This window comes from Pongo abelii, chromosome 18 (genome assembly GCF_028885655.2).
Source record: "Pongo abelii isolate AG06213 chromosome 18, NHGRI_mPonAbe1-v2.0_pri, whole genome shotgun sequence".
Lineage (NCBI taxonomy): Eukaryota > Metazoa > Chordata > Mammalia > Primates > Hominidae > Pongo > Pongo abelii.
The window spans coordinates 88347688-88360268 of NC_072003.2; the positions used below are offsets into that span (position 1 = coordinate 88347688).

The 12581-nt window shown below is 62.2% G+C and overlaps 1 protein-coding gene across 3 annotated transcripts in view; it reads right to left on the reverse strand.

Moving 5' to 3' along the window:
- CBFA2T3 (CBFA2/RUNX1 partner transcriptional co-repressor 3) overlaps nucleotides 1-12581 on the reverse strand; it is a 106583-nt gene that overhangs the window by 24552 nt on the left and 69450 nt on the right. For 2 of the 3 annotated variants that reach the window (XM_063717409.1, XM_054534296.1), the window contains exons 2-3: nucleotides 4226-4378; nucleotides 654-728 (exon numbers count right to left, since the gene is read on the reverse strand). In XM_063717409.1, the coding sequence (XP_063573479.1) occupies nucleotides 654-728; nucleotides 4226-4378 (228 nt within the window). The remainder of the gene's footprint in view (nucleotides 1-653; nucleotides 729-4225; nucleotides 4379-12581) is intronic. The other variant, XM_063717410.1, reaches the window with a different exon arrangement.

Genomic DNA, 12581 nt, shown 5'->3' on the forward strand with positions numbered 1-12581 from the left:
CTCACTGGTTGACAAAAACTCTAAACACCACCTGGTAAGAGCCCGTGCTCCCTGAACGCCTGCCATGGGCCACGCAGGTTGACAGAAACGTCTGCTGGTGACTCAAGTCTGCTGAGCTCCCAGCATGTGCCTGGCCCCACCATCTTACGGCTCCTGGAGATCACCGTTGGCACTAGGGGCCATGATGACTTCCATTTTACAGGTGGGGAAATTGAGGCACGGGGGGTGGTACCTGGCCGAGGTCACCCTGGCAGGAAGAGTTGCAGCTGGGACTCCAGGTAGGTGGGGTCTGCCCTAGCAATGGCTGAGCTACAGGCTGGCCAGGGACGGCGTCTCGCCCCTCCCCTCGGCACTCGCAGTCAGCCCCACTGGCCATGTTTTGCTGCTGGGCAAGGAGAGCTCAGAGAGGCTCTGCTCCTGCCTAAGCCCCGCAGCTTGGAGCGGAGGGTCTGTAGGATGCAGCGACCCGGCGGCTCTGCCCTCCTGCACCCTCTTCTCCCTAAGGAGGCAGGACAAGCACAGCAGAGGCAATGCTGAGGGTGCAGAGGCCGTGGAGGAAAGCCAAGTGCCCCCAGGGCAGCAGTGTTGGGCTGGCTGAGGGTGCTGCGGTGAAGACCTCCGGGGAGGCCTGCGGTTTTTGTTATTTTACTTACAGAGACAGACCATAGACCATTTTAAGCAGCCATGAAAACGGCCGTGGGGCAGCGTCGCAGGCCCGTCCTCTCGATCTGTAAGCAAAATAAGAAGAACACGCTGTCAGGAGGGGCGTGGCCAGGAGACTCCGCCCTCAGGGGCACCCGGGCCGCCTTTTCTTGCTTCTCAGAGTGATTTTTGATTTTTGGAGGGGTATGGGCAGGAGACTCTGCCCTCAGGGACGCCCGGGCCGACGTTTCCTGCTTCTCAGAGCAATTTTCTGATGGGGTTCTGTCACTACCTGGGGCCAGGCCACTCCCCTCTCCGAGCCTCAGTTTCCTTCTCTGAGAGTGGGTGATCCCTAAAGGCAGGACTGTTCCGGAGTCTATAAGAACCGCGGCTTCTCTATGAGCAGGGGCAGGGCCCCTTGTTTTCAACGTCCTCTTCCCAGAAGGCCCCTGTGACCCCATGAGCACCATCCTCAGGGACCTGGGCCGAAGCCGCGTGTCCTAAAAGTGACCTGAGACTCGGCTTGGAGTCTCTAAAACAAAGCCCTGGGTCAGTGCTGGAGGAGGAAGCACCAAACAGGAAGAAAGATTCGGCCGGGCGCGGTGGCTCACGCCTGTAATCCCACCACTTTGGGAGGCTGAGACGGGAGGATCGCTTGAGCCCAGGAGTTCAAGACCAGCCTGGGCGACGTAGGGAGACCCAAACTCTACTATATAAAAAAAGAAAGATTGAATTTGTCCGAGCTGAAGTTAGTGGCAAAAAGGTCACAGGAAGACAGGCTGTAGCTCTAGTAAACACGGGTAGTGAGTTCTCTGACATGGGGGTAATCAAGGGCAGGATAAAGCCTTAGCCCTTTAAGCGTCCTCCCAGCTTTAGAGGAGCTAGGTCTGGGTCCCTGCTCCTTATATTCCTTCCCCCCAACCCCCCACCCCGCAGCAGCACCACAGCTTCAACTCCAAGATGAATTTGCGCCCAGGGCTGTCAACGGGCAAGAAAAAGTTTGGCCCTCAAGTCTCCGTCCAGGCTCAGTCTCCCATCAGCTTTTGGCTCAGAGGCCAGTCCCTGGGGAGGAGCCTCCCGGCAGAGCTCTGCAGCTGAGCTGTGGCCCCTCAAGGGTACCCACCACCCACCAGCCAGGGGCAGGGGTGCGGCCAACCACCTGGCTTTCAGGAAATTGTGTGGATTAGGGGATGAATCTGAGGCCACTTCAGGGGTGGCCAGAGCCTCAGACTGATGCTCCTGACAGACCGGTGGGACTGAGGCATTGGCTTAGAAAAGAAAAAGCACCTGCTTATCTCTTTCATAACCTTCGTGCTCCTTAAACCAGCTGAGACCTCACCCCAGAAACATGACCCCAAGGCAGGCTGAGAGTGGAGGGGGCAGGAAGGACCCCAGCCCCAGGCATGCCGGCTGCCCTCACATCCGTTGACAGGTCTCCGGAAGCAGAGCCTGAGGCTCTGCTGATTCCAACCCACCTCCAGCCAGGAGCATCAGACCAGCACCTTCGAAGCAGAGGCTGCTGGTGCCCAGGGAAGAGCAGGTCGGGGAGACGCACGCTTGAGGGTCTGGGGAACCAGGCTCAGCCCACGGCGTTTGTCCCTGACACTGGGGCCTGAGGTTGTCTGCGGAGCGGGCATTTTAGGCACTGCGCCCATGGCCAGGTCTCCTGTGGTCCGTCCTGAGCGTTTCCTCCCTCAGGGCTGGGGTATGCTGCAAATTCAACACAGCAGTGGTCTCCCCTCTCTACCTGTGTGGGCTCGGTGTGGTCACAAGCTGCCTGGTGGAGAGACGGCCCGTGGTTCGTACCAGACGGGAGGGCTCTTCCGGAAGAGAGGGAAGGGTGATCCCGCACATCACCGTGTGACAAGGACACGTGAGGAAAAGCCCAGCCAACCTCTCACTAGAAACCGTGGCCAGCTCTGCAGAGCCAGGACCTGCACGCTGGGCCCGCCGTCCTCCAGGACCTGCAAAATCGTGAGTGCAGCATCCCGACTGTCGGAGGCAGGGCCGGCCCCCAGTACAGGCTCCGTGACACGTGGATGCCCCCGCGGGTGCAGGAAGTAGGTGTTATGCTGTTTGGGGCCCCCAGTATGGGCTCCATGACACGTGGACGCCCCCACGGGTGCAGGGAGTAGGCGTTAGGCTGTTTGGCTCCTACTGAGTGCTGGGCACATTTCCAGCTGTACCTGCCTCTAGGCGGCACACCTGGGGGCACCCCATGGCTGGGCCACCCCATTCCTCAACCAAGTCAGCAGGCTGACTTGGAGCCAACATCCTACAAACAGGGCCGCAAATCTGCTGCCTGACCCCACAGCCAGTGCTCTTTCTAGATGGAGGGGAGATGATGGCCAAAGCCCTCGGCAGAGCAGGCCCCCAGCCTCAGGGGCAGAGCCAGGGAGGGAGCCAGGCCTGGCCTATAGCCACCCGGTGCTCTGGGGACAGTCGTGACATAAAAGGACTGAGGGTGCAGCTCTTCCTGGCCTGTGGGGGACCTGGGGCCAGCAGGACGGAAGTCTCAGGCTCCTCCCCCAGAGAGGGGCTTCATTTGAGTTTCAGAGCCTGGGGAGGGTCCCCCAGGTACGGGGCTTTCTGGCCTCTGCATGTGGAGGTGGTACATGGAGTCTCCACCCCTGCAGACACTGAGATGCACTCCCGAGCCCCCGGCCTTGAGGAGCAGGGACGCTGCCACCCTGCCAGCCCAGCAACTGGGCCACAGAGCACCAATGTCCTCAAAGCCAAAGCTCTGGGGGTGACTGTGATGAGAACTGGCTGCTCCCTGCCCCACAGCCTCCCAGGGCCCACCTTTGGCGGCTCTGTGGGCCAAGCATGGCCAACCCCTTGTCCAGGGCCAGCAAGAGAAGGCCTGACAGCTTCTCGAGGTTCTGCCCTTCCGGCTTCCTGTGCGGAGGCCCCCACGCTGGCCCTTGTGCTCAGCCGGGCTGTGGAGCTCCTGGGATCTGAGCCCCTCCAAGGCCAGAGCCGCCTCTGCGGTCCCTCCATGGGGCCTGTACGCAGGTGACCTGCTGTGTGACCCTGGGGAAGCCCCTGACCCCATCCGAGTTCCACATTCCCTCTGGATGAGCCTGGCACCCCTAGGCCTGCCGGACAAGGCAGGAAGCCTGAGGCACAGCGGCCGCCTTTGACCCACGGCCGGCCCTGGTGCACGGCCTGCGTGGACTCACCTGGCCCCACCACAGCCCTGGGAGGACCCGCACCGCAGAAGAGGAAGCCCAAGCCCCCCGGAGGACAAGGACATGGCCCGGAGCTACACAGCGGGAAGTGGGGAAGCTGGGATTTAAACTGCCAGAGGGCAAGGACATGGCCTGGAGCTACACAGCGGGAAGCAGGGAAGCTGGGATTTAAACTGCCAGAGGGCAAGGACATGGCCCGGAGCTACACAGCGGGAAGCAGGGAAGCTGGGATTTGAACTGGCCAAGCCTGGGCTCTGGGCCACACGAGCTCCTCACACTCAGGGCTCACAACAGGTACCCACTGGCTCCGGGCAGGAAGCTCAGAATTTCAAACAACACGAGACGCTCCCCTGAAACACCTGGCCATCGGCTGCCAGGTGGGGGCTACTTACGTGTGTGTGGCGTGAAGGAGGGGGGGCGTGTGGCCCCCTGGGACGCGGCAGGCGGTGGGGGCGGCATGCTGGGGGGTGTGGACCGGGGCTGCGTCTTCACCTCCGCTGGGGAGTCCGGCATCGCTGAGGCCTTAGCCTTCCTGTCCACTGGGGCTGCGACCAAAGGAGAAAGAGTCGGTGAAGGAGGCTAAGTCCAGAGGCCAGTGCCCGCAGCTCCACGGTTCCCAGCCAAGGCCCCACTGAGTGTCTGCCCAGCACTGGGGTAGCCTGCCCCAGGTGCCCTGACAGGTGGCTGACGTCCCACCTGCAGGATCACGGGGACAGAACCAGGCCAGAGGACGGGCTTGGGCCAGCTCATCTCAGGTGGCCGGCCAGGCTGGAGCTGGGGCCCCCGGTGTGTGGCGACCCTGGGACAGCCATGCCCCACTCCAGGCTTGAGGCTTCTACAGACCAGGGAGTGGGCAGTGCCCCGAGGCAGCGGTGCCTTGCTCCTACCTCCATGAGCATCCCCCGGGGGGTGTTCAGACAGACCTCACCCTCTCCCCCCAGTTCTGATTCAGCAGGTCAGGCTGAGACCCAGAATCTGCATTTCCGGCTTGTTCCCAGGTGGGGCTGCTGCTGGTCTGGGCCGGAGGCCATGGTTCTAAGATTCCCTTCCACTTTCAGATGCTAAAAGGCTCCCCTGGGCTGGCAGGCGGGGGATGGTGTCTGCCCAGGGAGAGGCCGGCAGGCCATCTAGGGAGGCAAAACCTCTATTTTAACCATCTTCTGCCCCGGTGATTCATAGGACAGCCAAGACAGAGGCGGCGTTGACTTCAGGACGGCCAAGGCCTGGCCACCAGCAGGCGGAGGAGGCGTTGATTTCAGGATGGCTGAGGCCTGGCCGCGCTCAGTGCAGCCCCCGGCAGGTGGTAATGCCAGGACACTTGATTAATGAGAACCTGCACCTGAACAAGATTCCCTCGTGGTCTGAGGCTCCCTGAAGTCTGAGAAGCTCTACCCAGGGCCAGCTGTGTGTGGAGACGGCAGGAAAACGCTTAAGGCACCGGTGGGCCGGGACTGGGGGGCGCTGAGCCCCTTGTGCCACCCAGAGAGCAGAGGAGCAGGAAAACGCTCAAGGCGCTGGTGGGCCGGGACTGGGGGGCACTGAGCCCCTTGTGCCACCCAGAGAGCAGAGGAGCAGGAAAATGCTCAAGGCGCTGGTGGGCCGGGACTGGGGGGCACTGAGCCCCCTTGCGCCACCCAGAGAGCAGGACCCGCAGACAAGGCTTCCAGGTTAACCGAAGGGCCTGCAGCACAGACCTGCCCGAGACACCAGGAGGCCAAGCCAGCACCCTGTCTGCGGTATTTTCTGCAGGGGGTGCGGGTGTAAGCCCCTGGGCCTCCCCATTTATCTTAAGGCAAGGTCAGCCAGTGCCAAAGCAAGGCAGAAAGACCTGGGATCCGTGGCTGAGACTTCAGGGGCCTCAGCGGCTTAGAGCAGCAAGGCGGGCATCCTCAATCTGCCAAATACTGGACTGCAACGCACCCTGCTCCTGCTAACACCTGTGGGTCTCACCCAAGACCGCCCTGCACCCTCCTCCTGCTAACACCTGTGGGGTCTCACCCACTGCCCGGGGCATGAAGCAGGTGAGGCCACAGTTGGGAACTGGTGTCTGTTGTGTTATTAGTCAACTGTGGGTGCTGCCCCTACTTCTGCCCATTCCCCATTCCCGGGGCCCCAGCACCATCGTCAGATGGAGAGATCCACCCAGGGCCACGGCCACGTGAGCTCTGTGGAAGGTGACGGATAAATGACTTCTACAGTGATCACATGCCAGATACGGTGCAAACCTCTCCTGATCCTCTCGCCACCGGCTCCTTTTACAGGGGAGCAGAGAGGTTCGGAGGTGCTGAGGTCCTGCACAACATCTCAGGGCAGGGGCGCCTGGGCTCTAACCAGCCCCTGGTGCTCCAGGCAGGAGTGGAGCAGCCCCCTGTCTGCTGGGCCTGTGGGGAGCGGTGGGGGGAGGAAGCAGCCAGTAAACAGCCACAGGCCTTGCGGCACCTGCTGTCCCCTCTGCACAGCCGCTGGCCTCCCTCCCATGGGGCGCCCTGCCCCTCCTGGCCACCCGCCTGTCCGGAGGCTGATGGCTGGGCACACGTGCGGCCACAGCTGTGGGGGCCGTCAACACCGCCTGGCTGCAGGGCCAGTGGCCAGTCCCTGGTGACAACTAAAGAAGGCGAACGTGGCGGGGCGTTCCCATGGGGGGGGGCGTTCCTGTGGGGGTGTTCCTGGAGGGGGGTAGCCCTTCCAGACCAGGCTGCCCTTGGGCCAGCATGGGTTGGGCACACCCAGAAGGGAGCAGGCAGGAATGTGGCCGAGAGCTTCAAACGCCAGGCTGGCTCTGGGGACACGGGTCCAGGACACTGGGGATGCCCCCTGTTTGGACTTTTCAAAGCCCTCCCACAGAGGCGGCTACATTTGAGCCACGAGACTCGAATAAAACAGAAGTGGATGCAGAGAGCCCCACTGGGGAGCTGGCGCCGGGCGCTGGACGGGCGCTCGTAGGACGGATGGACACGCCGCATTTCTTAAGGTGGAGAGGGTGGCCAGGAGACCACTGGGCCGTCATGCCACGGCGCAAGGAGTCGCCATAGCTGTCATCCAACTAGGGGTTATGGCCACCACCTGCGTGCTCGTGACACTCTGGATCCCGAAGCCAGAACAGACAGTGCCCTGCCGGCGCCCGGAGCAGTGGGGGACTTCGTGTGGTTCCCTTTGGGCAGAACAGGAGGCCGTCCCTTTACTTCAGAGACCTGGACAGAGGCTCACTGCAGGAAGCCCCTTCTCGGTGCTCTACAGATATCGATGACTCATTGCATCCTCACCGAGACCCTGTGCGGCTGATGCTGCCATCAGCCCATTTTACTAGGAGGGACCAGGCTCGGAGAGGTGAAGTCATCTACCCAAGGTCACATCGCGAGTGTGCTGCGGGCCGGGATCAGAACCACGACCTGGTGTTGCCCCCACGGGGCCAGGGCTCTGCAGGACTTCAAAGTCCCTGATTGTCATCAACACGCTCACCTCCTTTTAGGCCTCAGGGTACTTGCAAAGAGGCAGCAGGTCTGGGATTCAAACCTGAGGCCAAACGGAGGCTGCAGGGGCAGGAGGCCCCATGCCTGAGGAACACCCTGGGAGCTGGTGGTGTCCTCCCCTCTGTTCTCCGGGCCCCACCCCGGGTTGTGCGGAGGCAGCAGTGCAGGTGATGGGACCTCAAGGTGTCTGTTGAATCCTGTTTGAGTGCTCCTGGCTGTGTGGCCTAGGGAGAGCCTCTTCCCCTCTCTGAGCCTCACTTTCCTCCTCTGTACATGTGGAGGAAGCCAGGTGACAGGAAGATGACGGGGAGGTCCCCACGCCCTACCTGGCATGCAAGGAAACCAGGCCAAGGCTCATGGAGCAATGTGTGGCCGGGACCTGCTCCTCGGGCTGCCCCCGGCGCAGACTCCACCCGAGAAAGCGGAAAGTGACAAGGACCCTCAGAGAAGATGAGGGGTGAGTGTGGAGAGGTAGAGGAACAGCATTTGTGGCCAAGAGAACAGCCTGGGAGTTGGCCAGGACCTGTGGAGGGACCTGGGAAGGAGCGGGGTGGGGGTGTGGGCAGCAGGGAGTGGGGAGGTCTGCACAGCAGCAGCTGGGGCCGTCTCTGGGGAGCACAGCGTCTCTCTCCTGCTTAAGACCCTGCAGCAGCTTCCACTGTACATGGGGCTTCACCAGCCCACACCCACTCCATGACACCCACCTCCGTGCTCTCCCCCAGTGCGGGGCTCAGGGCCATGCACGACCCCCTACTGCCCCTCGTTCCCTCTGGGATTCAGCTTCAACCTCACTTCCCCAGCAGAGGCTGCCCCGCCCTTCCCCGTTCAGTCCTCAGGATGTCACCCCACTCTGGGCGGTCCCGCCTCTTGTTTGACCTGTTTGCAGGGTCTCTGTGCTTAACTGGGCCCCCCAGGATGCAGCTCACCCACGGTAGCCTTCAAAGGAAGTCCCCCAAGGGAAATGCCTCTTTGGGTTCCCCCCCAACCCGCTTAGGGGCTGCAGGGGAGCAGTGAGGGAAGTGGGGTGAGTGGAGTGCCATGGTCAGGGGCGCGGGTGAAGGGAGGTGGGGCCGAAGGGGGAGGGGCTGAGGGGGCGCGGCTGAAGGAAGGTGGGGCTGAGGGGGCGGGGCTGAGGGGGCGCGGCTGAAGGAAGGTGGGGCTGAGGGGGCGGGGCTGAGGGGGGCGCGGCTGGAGGGGGAGGGGCTGAGGGGCGGGGCTAAAGGAAGGTGGGGGATGAGGGGGCGGGGCTGAGAGCTAGGCTGCGGCAGGTGGGAGGGGCTGGGCTGCCCAGCTGCAGGATAGGTGCTTTCTGCAGACATGGAGGGCCGGCTGCTCAGGGCAGGAGACCCATGGCTGCCCTGAATACCCATCTCCTTGGCGCTGGCTGGGCAGGGAGGCACGGTGGGTCCACCCCACAGCCACAGAGGGAGGCTGAGTCCTGCTGGCCTGGCTTCCTCTGGCAAGCCACAGCCTCTCCGCCCATTTCCTTGCCTCTTCAAAGGGGATGGAGATGAAGCCGTGCGCAGCATGGGGGTCCAGCACTCTCTGCGATCACTCGAAATGGTGGCTATTATTATCCTCCTCTATCCCTGTACCCGCAAGCAGTGTGGGGAGTCTCTGGAGCCTCCCACCGGCCCACAGATCCACCGAGGCCAACTGCAGGCTCCTCTCCAGGCTAAGGCATCACTAGACAGGGGCAGCCTCGTCCTTCCTGGGTGCCTGGCTTCCCACCCCATTCCCCTTTGAGGCCCTGCACCTCGGCCACGGGCCATTTCTACTCCCCAGACCCACTTCGAGGCTCGGAGGCCCCGTGGGCTACCAGCCCGTGGCTGCGAACCATACAGGAAGAGTCCTGGCCGCATCCCCTCGTCCCCAAGACCACTTGCTGGCCCTGCTCCCCGCTCCATCCGCAAGATGGCCCCGTCCAGACACACGGAGGCGAATGAAGTCATCAAACCACTTGGAAAAATAAAATTGCACAGAGCTTCACGGTAGACCCCAGTGTCCTGGTACAATAGCTCTCAGGCAACCCCGGGGGCTCAGCAGCGCCAGGAAGGGGACTGTTTCTGTCTCAAGGGTTTGTATCTCAAGGCAGAATAGAGAAGTGGCAGGAAGGGCTGACGTCACAGAGGAACCTGGCGCCCCAGGCCTGTTCTCAGCACCGTCTACCCGCTGCCCCATGAGGCGGGTCCTGTCACTACACCCACTTTCTAGATGGGGAAACTGAGGCCCAGAAAGGGTGAGTGACTTGTTCTGGGTCTCAGAGCCCAGAAGCTCCATGTGCCTGGAGCCCCCAGGAGATTAAACAGTCCCGATGCCAGCCAGCCTGGACCCTGACTCAGCCTTGCTGAGACAGCCCAGGCATCCAGCCCCACGCTGGGACGTGCGGCCCTGTGGGTGTCACGTGGGCCGAAGGGACGCTGACTCGTACTGGAGGCTGGGGCGGGTGGCCCGTCACCATACAGGGTCTGGGGTAGCACCTGGGGTGGCTGGCTCTGAGGCATGAGTGTAGGGACCATCTTTCAAACCCCAAGGGGTTTTCTTTCCAGAGCTCGAAGTGCCCATGAAACACAAATGAGGCCTCCAGCATCCCACCGTACGTCAGCTACAAGGGGACCCCGGTCCCCGGGGACACCCCCATGTATTTTCAAACAGCCCCCGAGGCCCAGCACTGCCTGTGCAGAAGAAAGCATGGAATTTGGGGAGGGATCCCGAGGCCTGGCTGCCCAGCACAAGGGGGTCCCCGGGGCACCTGCTGTCCCCACCCTGGCTATCCTCCCGGGGCCTACACAAGTGTCCTAACCCCTCCCTGGCTCAGAACAGCACTGAGGTCCTCTTGCTGGGGTGGGTGGGGTCAATCTGGGTGCCAGCCCCTTCCCTATGGCCCTGGCTCAGAGGCAGGTGGGCTGCGGGTACAGAATCTGATGAGAAGGGCTCTGGTGCCCAGAGGGGAAGGATCTCACACAGAGGACCGGTTCAGAGGCAGGTGGGCAGCGGGTGCGGAGTCTGACGAGAAGGGCTCTGATGCCCGGAGGGGAGGGATCTCACACAGAAGACCAACCCTGTCCTCACGGATTCTTCCGCGGCCCTGAAGGAGAGCCTGCGCTTCTCCATCTTATGAGTGGGGAAACAGAGGCACAGAGAGGCTGAGGAGGGGGAGAGCCAGGTGTGGATCCAGGTGACCTGGCCCAGCTGCCCCTTCCCCACTGGCCACAGAGGGTACCTGCAGCCTGGGAACCCCGAGGGGAGGCACCTGCAGCCTGGCCTCCCTCTGTGGCTTGGGCCTCTGCCAAGTGTCCTCCTCACTCTGCCTGCCCATGGCTGACGGTGGCATCTTCTAATTGTCTGTGCCCCCACCCCAGAGCAGGGGCTTTGCCTGTCCTTCCCGCCCTCGATGGGTCAGGCACTGGCTCTGGGCACAATGCGCCCCCCTCTGGGCACGCCTGAGTCTGCCCTGATGTTGGGTTTCCCTCTATGCGGTTTTCCCCAAAGGGTCTGGGTGTGCAGGAGCTGGTCAGACATCTAAAGGAAGAGGACAGGGAGACGGTGCCAGTTCCTCCCCCAGCCCTGGCTGCAGCCTCATCTGTCTCCCAAGCTCCCACTCATCAAGAAAATTCCCAGACCTGCCGGACGCGATGACTCACACCTGTCATCCCAGCACTTTGGGAGGCCGAGGAGGGCGAACCACTTGAGGTCAGGAGTTCAGGATCAGCCTGGCCAACATGGCGAAACCCCATCTCTACTAAAAATGCAAAAATTAGCCGAGAGTACTGGCGCGTGCCTATAATCCCAGCTACTTAAGAGGCTGAGGCCTGAGAATTACTTTAGCCTGGGAGGCAGAGGTTGCCATGAGCCGAATTCGTGCCACTGCACTCCAGCCTGGACAACGGAGTGAGACTCTGGAGACTCTGTTTCAAAAAAAAAAGAAAAAGAAAATTCCCAGACCCTGGAGGCCATTCCCCGGGGCCCGTGGGAGAGGCTGTGTCTTTCCCAGACGGCACATCCAGTTCCCAGCGAAATGTCACTAACGGGCCGGGAGAGGAAGCCACTTTCCAGGCTGGGCAGAGCGAGTGGGAAAGAGCCTGCAATGTGCTGGGGCCGCTCATCCATCACTTCCCCGTCCGTGGGGGCACTCAGCCCGCCCTGTCCAGCTGGGAAACGGCCACAGCCCAGGGCTCCCAGCCCAGGAGTTCCAGAACCCTCCATGGGAGGAGGACCCGTGGCCACCAGTGTAAGAACTCATCTTCCTGGCCTTCCCCGCCTTACACCATCGCCAGCTCTGGAGTAACAGGCCCTGCTTCTGCTGTAGCCTCCTTTGACCCCTCACAAAAGCCTCGGGGCACAGGACGCTGGGCAGGTAATGCAGGTGGCCTGCCTTGAGGCCTTTGCACAGGCAACATAGCCACAGTGATGACGTCCTACTGTGTGCCAGGCCTGACCTGAGCATTTTGTGCAGATCACCTCATTTCGTGGCCCTGAAGGTCTAGAGGCTGTCAGGTGGGGAAACTGAGGCACAGGCCCTGGGCACCTGGCTCTGGATCCCACCCTCTCCGTGGGTTTGGGACATGCTCCCGGGGAGTGGGGGGCACCGGCTCTGCCCTTGCTGGAGCTGACCACAGGCAGGCAGGGGAGGAGGGCATGGCCCGCAACCAACCTGAGGGCTCCAGGCCTCTCCTTCTGTTAGTCCAGCCGACCCCTCATCCCAGGATGCCCCAAAGTCCAGCCTCAGAGGCCCAGCAAGCCCTCTCCCAAAGCCTTTTCTGGGGCTGTGGTGCAGGCAGGGCTCGGAGATGCTCAGGACAGGTCCAGGACGGGCTCTGGACCCAGAACAGTGCTGTGCCTCAGTTGGCCCCTCCATAAAAGTGCAGAATTAAGGGGCTGAGCTCAGGCTCCGGGCCCTGCAACCTGGGTGGGCAGCCTCAGTGTCCACATCTGTGCAATGGGGGCGAGGGTTGACATGAATGCACGCGTGACAGTCACTGGCAAATCCCGGGCGACCCCAACAGCGGCTGGGATGGAGGACGCCACTGCAACCCAGGTGACCCCGACGGCGGCTGGGATGGAGGACGCCACTGCATCCCGGGTGACCCTGATGGTGGCGGGGAAGGAGGACATCACTGCATCCCGGGTGACCATGACGGCGACTGGGACGGAGGACGCCACTGCATCCCGGGTGACCATGATGGTGGCTGGGACGGAGGACACCACTGCTTTAAACAGCTGTTTATTTTCCTTCAGAATCACACAGTCCCACAGCTTCCTCTGGGAAAGGCACAGA